The sequence below is a fragment of the Aptenodytes forsteri genome, unplaced genomic scaffold, assembly GCF_000699145.1.
Source record: "Aptenodytes forsteri isolate BGI_AS27 unplaced genomic scaffold, ASM69914v1 Scaffold349, whole genome shotgun sequence".
In the NCBI taxonomy this organism is placed as follows: Eukaryota; Metazoa; Chordata; class Aves; order Sphenisciformes; family Spheniscidae; genus Aptenodytes; species Aptenodytes forsteri.
This window is the reverse complement of record NW_008794452.1, coordinates 173,713-186,744: the sequence shown is the minus strand read 5'-3', so window position 1 is coordinate 186,744 and position 13,032 is coordinate 173,713. Positions and strand designations below refer to the sequence as shown.

The 13,032-nt window shown below is 36.6% G+C and overlaps 1 protein-coding gene across 1 annotated transcript in view; it reads right to left on the bottom strand.

The window, feature by feature from the left end:
* BICC1 (BicC family RNA binding protein 1) overlaps positions 1–13,032 on the bottom strand; it is a 73,940-nt gene that overhangs the window by 23,336 nt on the left and 37,572 nt on the right. Inside the window, exons 3-6 of the mRNA XM_009290498.1 lie at positions 3,849–3,928; positions 2,500–2,658; positions 1,514–1,567; positions 305–499 (exon numbers count right to left, since the gene is read on the bottom strand). Of these exons, the coding sequence (XP_009288773.1) occupies positions 305–499; positions 1,514–1,567; positions 2,500–2,658; positions 3,849–3,928 (488 nt within the window). The remainder of the gene's footprint in view (positions 1–304; positions 500–1,513; positions 1,568–2,499; positions 2,659–3,848; positions 3,929–13,032) is intronic.

Genomic DNA, 13,032 nt, shown 5'->3' with positions numbered 1-13,032 from the left:
TGGGTAAGATTAGCACATATTCCAGAATTGCTGGAAACCTGAACAGGTGTGCAAGAGATGAAAAACAGATTAAAAGCTTAGCACAGACAATGCTAAATCCTAAACTTAAAACTATTTTCTACACGTTTTTACACCTCACCTATACCAGTTAAGTTCAAAAAAACCAAACCCTCAGGCTTTAAAGGTGATCATACAATAACAACATGCACTGATGAGGCAGGATATAACATTAATATAGTTCTTAAGTATCGAAATTATGATTTTATTTATGACATGCAGAAACCTACTTAAGACGACATATTACCTTCACAGCACTAGTGTTATTTTGTGACCCTCTGACAATGACTGTAGCACCATACATTCGAGAGCGTTGTTTAAAGGAAACTGAGATATTATACGTCTGAGAGATATGCTGAATGGTGGGAGAATTAGGATCTGGGATTGGTTGGAGAATTCCAGCAATAGGCAATTCAAACATGAGTACCAATGGAAGCAGTTCCTACAACAACATTGAAAAGCAAATATTGAAAACCGAAATCATACTCACTAAAACTACAACAATTTTATTACTGAATCATAATGTATTGGTCAGTGATGATTAAATTGACGTAGTACATCTTCTGCCCAGGGTTCATTGATAAAAATATCATCGTATCTTGAGTTGGAAAAAGGCACCGATTTTTCCAAGGACACAAGTTTTTTGTTTTGCACAGGCTGTTTGGTTTTTTTGGTTTTGGTTTTTTTTTTCCCCCCAAATAGCAGGATCTTTTGCCACTATGTAGCAACAATAAAGCCAGGTAATTTCCCATACTTATCCATGCAGACCTACAAACAGGTCAATATTTATTAAACTTCCTAGAGAATTCTCTTTTCTGTCATGGATTAATTGGAGCTCTGAAGTCAGCTACAAAGCTACGTAAACATCAGCTTCTTTCCCGATTGCCAAGACCAAGGTTGTGTAAGTGACATACCTGACTACAACAATTGCAAAAAAGTCTTCATAATTTATTAGATCTATGATTATCCATGCCAAAATACACATACAAATAAAACTAGAAGGTAAAGATAGAAAAGTACTATGAGTGGAGAATGGAACTGAATTCCACCAAATTACTTACACAAATTATACATGAAAATGGTTAAAATTAAAGAGGCAGCAATTGCCTTTCCTAAGTCATAGATTCACACAGGATGCCTGAGCTTCTAGAGGCCATCTACGGAGGGTAAGTTAAGATGCAATTTTAGACACAGTATGGGATACTTTACATCTTTTTTATACTGTAGACTTCATGTTCAAGATCCACCTTGGGCTCGTTAAAAATTTGTCCAGAATGTGAATCACTGTTTTTATAATACCCTTTGCATTTTACTACTCATATGGATACTCACATTGTTCCTATATTTCTGCTGTCATAAGAGAGAGCCAGACAACCCTAGGGTTCTCAAAAATACGATTTTTTTTTTCCCCTTTCAGGTGTTTTCAAAGGAACACTATACTGAAATAGACTATTACCCGAATTCTAACTCTTGCGGACTCCACTCCAGCTGGCTGTCCTGCAATAGACACCTGGAAGAGCAAGAATATAGAAAACATAGCATTACATTTTCAAATGAGGCACTGGAAAAGTTATTCAGACACCAGTGCTCTCTTTTAAAAAAAATTTTTAAAAAATCAACTCTTATTTCACACCTGGTGACATCCTAAGTGTTTGCTAAACAGTAGCTGAAAACTAAAACCAGTTTAAAAAAACCTACAAATATTGTAGCATCTTAGGCTTAAGCAACTAGGAAAAAAGATACATCAAGCAATACAGCTGTTTGGATCAAATAATGGAATTAAACTACTACTGTATACATGTGCTCACTGCTAATATTCAACAACAGTAGGTTTTCTTGAACATTTTGAAATTACTGTATTTTGCTCAGCAGCCACTAGGATGCACGAGAGGGAATTCTAAATACGGTGATGAAAGACTTGAAAGTAAACATTCTAGTAGTATTAGCATTACAAGAGATGTACAATTTAGGTTCAATGACTTATTCTAATAAAGCTGAACTCTTACAACAGGACATTCATTTTTACTAGATATCTACCAAGTTTAGTTTTCAACTAAGTTACACCATAAGCCAAAAGCACCAAGAAATTAATCAATATGCTAAATAAGTCAGGCTTTGAACAGGAAAAAATTTACAAGAGCAGTGCTTTTCATACTGCTTCTCTACCATTCACACTAAGTGGTTGACTACTGTATGCATAAAATAATTTTAGTTTAAACATTAAAATTATTCATGAGCCATCACAAATTGTTTCCATCTGTTTTTAAAGATTTGCTCACTTAGGAAGTCCCATGCTTTCCACAGAGTGTAAATACCAAAAATCTATTTCCCTGAACATGAACTCACCCATCCCCAAAAAACCCAAACTGACGAAAGTTTAGAAAAGTTTTCTACTCTCAGGAATTACAGTATAAATGAGTTAAAATATTAAACAATACTTACTTGGTTGCTTTTCTCTGCTTGATTATTCCTATTTGAGTCTGGAAAATGGATATGGCATCCTGTTTCCTCCATCACCTTTTTAATATTATTGCCACCTTTACCTATCACATGAGAATGTTCTGTATGTGAAACATCCATCTTCAAGGTTACCCGATTGCTCTGGAAATCAAGCACCCATGATTAGATTTGTTCACAGCAGAACCTGAGTATTTTAGAGTAACGTAACCTCAAGAATGACATTCAAAATTGTATTTCCAAAGTATTTTTGCAGAGGCTTAACTGGCTTAACTTCTACTCAAGTAAGTTGTTTTTAATATGGACCATAGTCAGATGCTAAACCATTCACATTTTCTTTCCAGTGAGGAAATAACATGAAAATAAATACCCCAAAGATGCATCTTCAAAAAATGTCTAAGGCTTTTAAAACGTGCCCTAGCTTTTATCAACTGTGACTTAAATGTCCTTTTGCAATCCATTCTAATTATTTTAATTCTGTGTTCTTTCAACTGCAGTCATACACCCCTGTCTGATCTGAAAGGATCATATGATGAAGACACTGGCAAATCACAAAGCCATGGGACCTAAAACACGGGATTTTTTCCTCCTTTAACAAACATACCACATTTTTCTGGTACATCAGTTTTTAAAATGTACAAACACTGCTTACAGCTGTTCTTAAAAGCTATATTGTTAAAAGTCCATAATAATGTTGTTAATAGTTGTTCAAAAAAAATCGCACTTATCACTGGTGTGTTCTTTTGGCAATCCTTTTAGAGAATCAAAAAGTTGGCGTACAACTACACAGAAGCCATATACACTGCCACAAACGACTTGCTATTGGATGAAAAGAAAATCTGATGAACATATGAGACCCCTGGCCAAAATCTAGACGTTTTAGAAATTCTGGTCCTAATGTTTCAGAGTGTAAGAGTGCAGTAACAGTTAAAAATAGAACTGCATAAATGCTCCTAAAATTGAATTTCAAACAAAACCAAAATATTAGGTTCGCTGAAGCGGCCGTATAATCTACTGTTTGCAGTGAAGCTGTATTTCAGATTTTAAAGTAAAAAACCCAACCCAATGAACAAACTATGTATGCTTTTAGCCATATGGCTGGAAATATTATTTCTATATAGACCAGATCTGGAAAAAGTGCTTTAAGCAAGTATTTTCTTGTTGCATGTTTGAATGTGTATATACACCAAATATCAACATCCAGAACGAATATATTGGAGGCTTTGCTTCAAAGCGTCCATCAATACCTTCTGTTTAAATGAGCCCATTTAAAGAGATCAATGTCACCACAAAATTAGCAGTTAAGGTGTCATTCTAAGTAAGTTCTTTCTTACTTTTGTGTCCAACACAGACATGATTTTCTCTTTCGCTTCTTTAACATTTTCCTTTTTTCCAGAGACTTTAATATGGGGATCTATAAAAGAAATAAGGACTTGTAAGAAAAATACAGTAAAATATCTATCAAAAATTTCCTCACTGCTTAAATAAATTTGAACCCATTATTTACAGTTCAGCAATAAACTGTACCACCAACCTTTGGGGTTCAGCTAAAAACCAAATGTATCATTCCATCCCTTCAGCCCCACGGTTAGGATTACCAGATGAGTTTATTAAACATGATAACCAACTTAAAATAAATAGAAATCCAATGCCAAATGTGCATCACAGTATTAAAAACATTGTCTGCAATGCAATTACGTAGCTAAGCTATCATGTCTTATCAAACAAGTATTAACAGAGGACAACTAGAATTTTTTTTGACAGCTTTAACAGACAGACACCGTCTGAAAAGAACCCCAAACTCAAAGCCACTCTCATCATCACTTCATTGTATTTAATTAGTCTCTAGAACTATACTTTCCAGTTTTAACCTGGCAATAAAGGTGCCTCCACCAGTCTTCTGATTGAAGTTATCAAATCAAATTTAAATGACACTTAAATAATAAATCAAGTCTGTGAAGTGTCAAGTATATAAATTAAGATTTGCTATTAAGCTATATACCCAGGAGGAACACCAGCTGATGGCAGTTTTTGCCCAGTGAGATCTAAAATATTGATTCTACAACACACTTCAGTTTACATTATAATTTTCAGACCATTGTCCTTCAACAGCAGAAGGTGTTGTGCTGAGCTATCGGGTACCGTTCTGCATCCTGGAATATACACCTTGTCGGAAAGTACAGAACTGACTTGGGAACTAGATCAAGTATCAATTACTCAAAAAAGTGTGAAAATTACACATTAGATGGTTTAGCAGCACCATCTGGTGTCCAGAAACATAAAGTGCCACAATGCAAAATTACTGTCAAAACATTAAATATAGGTTCAATTAAAACAAAAAAATCCCCAACTACCACCCAAGTTTCTAAGTCTTAGAAACAAGGATATGATTTTACAAGGGATGCCTGTTTCTCTTTCCCCAGTTCTTGAGCTCTCTGCCCTTTTGCAGTCTAATAGTGCTTTTTCTCCTGTGATGGGATGAACTGTTCTCAAAAAAAAATTTTAAAAACCCTCTTCTGGCTAATGAATTAATCTAATTCGCTATGCTAGACACATACATCTTAGGGTATATAAAAGTAAATATATTCTCCATGGCAGGAGAAAACATAGCTGTAACACAACATATCTGCCTTTCCCGTCATCTCAATGATTGAAATCACTTCACTACTAAAGAAATGCCAAATACAACTTCAGACTGTAAACCTGTTGTATTCAATTGAAAATTGAAACTGTTTAAGCCATGCTTGGATACTCTTCGTTCCAACAATAAAAAAAACCCTAGTCTTTACCACTGGGAAGTTCTGAGCACATTCAGCTGGGGATACAGAAACGCTGAAGGAGCACAGGATTCACTGCCAAGTTTCATGAAAGTTAAGAAAAATGCAGCATTTTGAGTTCTGAGAAACAGATATATTTCATTTTTAAAAATGGAAAAACTGTAAAACTGTAGTCGCAAAAACATGGTATGCGCATAGAATCTACAGAAGCTCCAAAAATCTGCTGCTTCAGCCTTTTCACAATGGAGCAAAGTAAAAAAAAAAAAAAAAGAAAAGTCTTAAGGGTAATTTTTCTTTTCTTTTTTAAGTTGACAGTAAGCCATGTGCTTCTAATGTGTTTAAGCTGTGAATGATATTTGAAGTGGATGTCGCAGGCAGAAATTCCCAGAAGCAGATTCTAGCACACTATGTATGCTCCAAGTGCTCTTTGGAGACAACCAGGAAAACACAAAACCAGACCACCACCACTTTGGGGTTGATTTTCACGTATTTGTAAACATTATATTTTAATACACATTTGGTCACAAGTATGAAAAGTATCTGAAATAAGCCTGGCATCCAATTAGTACCAAAGAATATTACTACCATTCCATAATACTATTTGTTTAGCCATGGGTGAAAACACATTTTAGAATACCTATTTTTTCCATTTCTCACCTCAGTTGGACTCCTCTTTTTTGTTGATACTGACAACTTCAGGAAAAAATCCCATATTTCTACATTTAACCTTTCTTTGTTCTTTTTAGAGAAAAAAAAGCTCAATTACTCACTTTAAACGCAAAAGCAAAGAAGAATCCACAAAGCAAAAAAGAATCCACTGACGCCAGTGACAATTCTAAAATATGCTACGAAATCTTTCAAAATTGGTCTTAAGTACCCTCTCCTTACTTGACTTCTTCTCAATGACACAGTGGTTGGTAATGGATATGAAGCAACTTGTTTTTAAAGTTCCTTTGAGACTTGCTCACTCTTTCCTTCAAGGAAACAATTTAGATATGACATCCACATCAAAATTTTGCATGAGAAGAGTTACCTGCAACTAATAGAGTTTGAATTCTTTGAACTAACTTTGCAGGACTTGAAAGTACATTGAAATTATGTACCATCTGCAGGAAAAACAACAGGTACCCAAATAATACTGAACCAACGAACAAACAGATCACTTCAGGAATTGCTTAAAAATTCAGAGGGGCAATTAGATCATATGATCTGATTCTCTGTATATTAGAGACCCTTAAGTTTCTTAAATATACCTCTCTATGGAATCAATTAACTTGTTTGCTTTGCAGTTCCTCTGGAAAATGTGGAAAAGTGGAAAATTGTCTGCTGTAAGGGTTCATCAGTTTCAGCCTCCCAGATTTGTGCCTGATTTGTCACACGGTTTGCACTTAGGCTCACTGGTTCTTATACTACCTTCCCCCCCCAAGATTAAAGAACCCTTTAGCGTTCAATAGTGTCTTCCAGTGAAGGTCCATATATGCTAAGCAAATCACCTCTACCAACTCTTTTTCTGAGCCCAACCCTAAATACTCTCATTTGATCAATCATTAAGAAAAATGAGCTAGAGAAGCTGCCCGGGTTTCTCCTGGCTAAATTATTTATTTTCAATGTAAATGACTTTCTGTTTCTATTTTTAAACACTATACCACAGGAGATAATTAAAAGGCAAGCTTCTCCTAAACTTCTTGGAAGCCCAGTGCGGATCAGGCTGCATTTGACATCAAACAACTGTCTGCTAAATAGAGAAAACCCATCACTAATGGAATCAGCATTTCCCTTCAGTTTCAGCTTTCTGGTTAATCTGAACTATTTTGTGGAAAAGACTGAAATTGAATAGCATCTGAAAATTGTTTTCAGGATTTCTATCTGAGTAGGAATGAAATGACTATGTAAGGTCTTAGCGCATCAATACAAGGGAGTAATTAAAACAGTTGACTTAAGCTTTCTAAATGTTTTCTGAAGCTGTTGCCACCAATAAGCAGCCAAATACATTAAAAATGGTTCCAGACAATTTGTTACTTATTGGCACCACAAACTTAGGGTGTTCAGTACTTGTGTATGACAAGTGATGTCTGTTTGCTATTGTATTTACACTAGACTAGGCTGAACATAAAACTTTTCCCTGCCACCTATTTCCAGGTGCAACTATTTATTCCATGGATTTAGAGTTACATTTTTTAATTTAGAAAAAAATTACTACCTTGCCTTAGTACTAAGACAAAAATACCTGTTGGATAAAGCTCTACATTTAATATTTGAAATACCTACAGGGTGCAACTGTAGCAATGCATTCTCAACAAGGTCCAAAACAAGATAACTAGCACTCTTAAAAATCTGAAGAGAATTGTCAGGCACAAAGGTATAGCAGGTGTAATGTATGTATAGTACTGTCAGTACAGATAAGCATAAAATCACCTTCCAGTCAGTATCTAGACTGACCCAATTGACCACAGCATCTGCACAGTCTTAACTGGAATGAGGCCACCCATTGAACAAGACCAACTGATTCCCACAGAAATGGCTCTTGGCGAGACTAGGGCCAGAACAACGCCATTTTTGTCCAGATGACAACTGGATCAGATCACCAAGATGCTATGCCATTCTTTATCCCTGAGGAACACTGGTTTTGGTACCTATTTTTACTGGGGAAAAAAAGTCCCATTCCCCCGCTTTTTTTTTTTTTTTTTCTTTTTTTAAGCTTTTAAACACAACTGGAAGTATACTTTAAATAAAACTAGAGATACAGCAAAGAACAGATGCCTACCATGAATGAAGAAATGAGACACCAAAACTTTACAAACTATTTGCAAACACAGAACAACGGCTTCAGAAGAAGCCTGCATGCTAAAAGCATATAAGGCCCTAATGCTCTAAATACAAGTGTAGTAGCAGAAACTGGAAAAGCGTTTGACTCATAAGAAACATGATTAGTGTCTTGCACAATATAGATCACTATACAATGAAATTTTTTATCTTTTAATCGATTTTGATGGGCAGTATCTTTTCCCCTAAGAATGGAAAAGATAAATTTATTTTAACAGATTCCCTCCCCCTCCAACAATGGGGGAATATTTACATAAAATAGAAATCTGAAGTTACACAACAGAAAATGCTGGAAATTTTTCTCAACAGTCTTCATTTTGCCAGACTCCTGCCTTGAAGTGGCCTTTTATTGCTCCTATCCTCAAATTCCTCACTCCACACTTTGGCAGAGTTTCCACCTCCTCAGTCTTTGTCTACAGCTATACGACCAAGCCTCCAGCTTTTTTGCTACTATTGTGTGCAACATTTCAGTAAACAAAATTCCTCCAAGCAAAAATACGTTTGTGCCAGTGCAAATACATCTACAAAAACTTTTGCCAGGCAAGTAGTTCAAATAATTAAGGCGTTTAACTGTGTAGGCCTCTCCTGCAAATCAGACATTACATTTAATGTCTGGGCAAGCTCTTCAGACCACAGCTATGCATCTAGCTTGTTTACAGGATGAACCGACTTAAGTTACAGAAATGCCACTGGTCTAAAAATAGCTAGACAACTGGGCAACACCAGGGTAGATGACAGTCATTCTTAATAAGTAGCTGATTAAGATCTGAATAGCCCATGAATATTACTGAACTTGAGCCATTCAAAGAAAAACAAAGACAAAAAGAGACCTAGCAATTTTAAGGACAAGTTATGGAAATATCTGCCTCAAAATTACTAGCAAAAACACACTAAGCCATATGAGAAGTTAAAATAAAAAGAGAAAGCCAAACGAACACATGTAAGTTGGTACGTTCTCAACTGAAAGAGCGAGTACGTTATTCACCCTACAGCAACAAGATGAAACATAGGTCTATAAAACAAAGTTGATCAAAAAGGTCAAGTAGGACTTCCTATTAGTATGGAAAAAAGGATAATTGAATTGAAACAATTTATTTAATGCTTTTAAATAAATTAGGAAATACTGCGTGTACAGTTGTTAGAGTGGATATTCACTGACCAAACTAGATGGACTGATGATAACCAAGATAGACTTGAAATAGCCTCAATCTATTCCCATGGAGAATAAACATTAAGGCTAAAAACATGCAGCAAATGCTCATGATTAAGGGCATATGCAAAGTAACTCAACTGAGTAAGAAAGGAAATTTGTCACTTGGGCACTTCTTGCTGTTGGCTTATCAGTTTTAAAAGAATTCTCACCCTGCCTCCAATGCACCTCAGTGCACTTAGGTCACCTCCCAGTATCTAAACCACAGAAGAAAAAAGCTACTTATGTATTAAGGCTGAATGCAATGGGCCATTTCCTACTGCAGACTCCCCATGTATCCTCAGACATATCACTCAACAACATGAGGTTTTTTGGTTTGGGGTTTTTTTTGTAGTTTAAATTAGACTGCAGCATCATCATCTCTGAACGAGATTTCAACTAGCTAACTTGGGCATGATCAAAGCCTACCCAAAGCATCACAAAACTCAACGTGGGCTGCAAGCAATTAATAGTGTCTTCAGAGTAGACGTATCCTGAGGCTCTGGGCATTCTAGGGGATGTGTTTGTTGTGGACAACCAGCTGATTACAAAACATCCTTGGGAAGAGCTAGAGCCATTGCCTATGTGTGCGCACACATTTGAAAGACTCTGTCTTCTCAGAACTTTTTGACTCGTAGCTTTCCCCCTTACTGGCATCTAACTCCAAACCATCTTTAGAAGGATTTCTGTTCTACTCAGAATATGTTGCACTGCTTCTGCCACAGCTCCAGGGAGAGCAGTTTACACGCAACCGTTCACTCTTTTTACATTTTGGTTGCTGTTATATAGTCACCTGAGGAGCATTAAGTATCAGAGCACTGCTTTTCAATCCTGCACTGTAACAACTGTATGATGGTGAAGCCTACTATCCCCTCCTTACTTCTCTCCAGCATTTATAAAAATACATGTATGTACACATATACATACACAGACACACATATACATAGATATTCATGAAGCAGAGACTGGGTAAAACACCACCAACCTTACACACACACACAAAACCGAAGGAATGCTGTGCAACATCTAGTAGAGCAGAGCAAAGAATCCTGTTCCTCAAAGACTTCATAGTGTAGTTCAAAAGAAAACTTTAAAACCTGTAACAGGCTACTTTAAATAAAATGGCTACTTAAAGTGAAATAGCTGTTTGACATAGCCTCACAAATGAAAAGAAATAAAATGAGGTGCACTTCTACGTCAAATCATAGCTGAATCCCACATTCGGGTCTCTTAGCAGCCTAGAAACATCCCAGCAGAACACCGAAAATTAACGTTCAGAATGCCCAGAATTAGGTGAAAGTCAGCCAGAAACATCAGATAAGCTTTAAAAAATAGATTACCTGTACAACTTATTATTTTTGGAGAAATAAACTACTGATGACTGGATTTCGGACCCAGTGACAGAGGAAGTGACGTTGAAAAGACTTCTCTTAAAGCATAAGCAAAGAGGTAAGACAAGGAAGAGGTAACAGAACGTATAGCAATTTAAACAGAAAAGCGACCGGATTTGAAGGGAGAAGGGGAAAGCCAAGGTGGAGAAGAAGAAAACCTGAAAAGAAGAAATGAGAATGAATTAATTGTAATCACCCAGAGACTCCGTTTCAGTTACACAATTTTAGTTTCTTACCACCATAATTACCTTAAATTCCTTATTTTACTTTTTCTGAAAAAGATCATTAGGGACATTTTATAAATGCATTCAGGCACTAAAAGGCACACACCATGCTGCAATTCTGCTACTTCTTGGGCAGTTGCTCTTCAGCCTCTAGCCTAAGCACACACCCAAAGCAAGGCAATCTCTCAGCAGGACACAGTGTCTGTTATGTCTTATTTTTGCAGCATGGAACCAATGAATTCACAGTTCCTTACTTAAATGTCTGTTGCCATTGTATCTCAAAGCACAAACACAGAACCCCAATGCCTGGGAAAGAAAATAAGACATAAAGGGAAGAAAAAAACCTATAGGATTATAAGATCAACTTAGAGGACTTAAAAAACAACCCACAACATTCCTATCAAAAATAACACCATTATATTTTCACTGCACACAGACTCATATTCAAGGTTACAATTTTGATGCATAAGCCTCGAGATAATTTTTGCTTCTTACACACACATTTGCAAAAAAATTCTTTGTGGCTGTGTTTTACTAAATAAAAAGCTTCATAACATCTGACTCATGAGCCCAAATGCATACCTCAGGCTCAACCTCCTTTGCAGATTCTCCCACATCCAAATCCGACTGCACTTACTTTGCATCTTCATGCTTCCTGATTACTGCTGCACCTTTTAACGTCTTATTGCTCTGACTGCATTCCACTGTGTGAGCTGATTTTTACATAGCCATTGGAAAGTATTAATTCTGTGGCTGGAACAGGAGGATGCAGCTAGTCTTCAGCAAAGACTACTGAACTAGATACACCTGAGTGAACTGGACAAACAGAACTGTCCTCTTGAGAATCAGTATGAAATGAAATGTTATCATAAAGATGGAAACAACTGGTTCTTGATAGGTCATCAGACACCTGATGACTAAAGGCAAAGACAGCTAAACATGATATTTTTTGGTTACGATTTTGAATACTCTATTACTTTCTCTGCTTTAGTATCACACTTCTACAGAGTGAAACGGATTCTCCCCATAAAAGTTTCTCTTTCCTGGATTATTATAGAAGTTCTTATTTCAACTGTGTTTCTGATGAACATGGTGAACAGGTTTTTTGTTTTGTTTGGGGGTTTGGGGGTTTTTGTTTTGTTTTTTTTTTAAGAGAAAAATAAAAAGTCCAATAAAGAAACATCTGTACAATCTTCTTGAGAGCTAACCAAGTAGCAACAGCTACATGAAGTACGTGAAAATTATTCTAATTATTCTTATTTCAAGTTACAGCAAGGCATAGTCAGATCACGCATCATGAGTGTATTTCCCTTTCAAAGAGTCTAACCTTCGCACCCCAACCCAAACATAGGGGATATAAATGCACAACATCAAGCACTTAATCAGCCGCCAACTAAAGATCTGAAGTGCAATGAACATAGTGCAAAGATGCAACATTCCACGGAGGAGCAGAGCACCCCAGTGAGGAGATCCCAATCAGCAAACAGCCTCTGCAAGAGCATGAGATTACAGGCAGATTCCGATGAGCTAATATTGGAGGCAGAGCAAAAAGTAGCTCAAAAGCTCGAAGAGGAGGTCTGAGAAACAGACTGGTGCCTGCTGAGGCCAGAAGCCCAACAGCAAGAAGAGTTACAATCGGGGAAGTACGAATGGCTATATATGACCAACTGGCAGATGGTAGAGAGATGTTTCTGGCCACTGCATTGTCAATAGTAAGATTTGAGCAAATATTGCAAACACCAAGCATAAAAAGCCCCATTAGATAGTCTTACTACTTGCATTACAGTGAACTATTGTTAAAGACTGAGTTTAGAGCTCTAACAGACCTTTTATTACTCATCCTGAACACACATTATTTACAGTACTTATTTTTATTATAAGCAAGAAAAAGTAACACCTGTGTATTTTGAAAAGTCATTGGCTTATTGCTCAAATCCTAGTGCATGACATATCCGCATCAGCTACCCATGTGGTGTTGGTACACAGAGCATGCAAACAGACGCAGGCATAATAAGGACTCAGAGCAGCACAATACAGGGGTTTTCTTACAGTGCTGACAATCCAGTAGAACTCTAGCCTAACAGTCCACAGTCTAATACTGATTTAATGGCTTC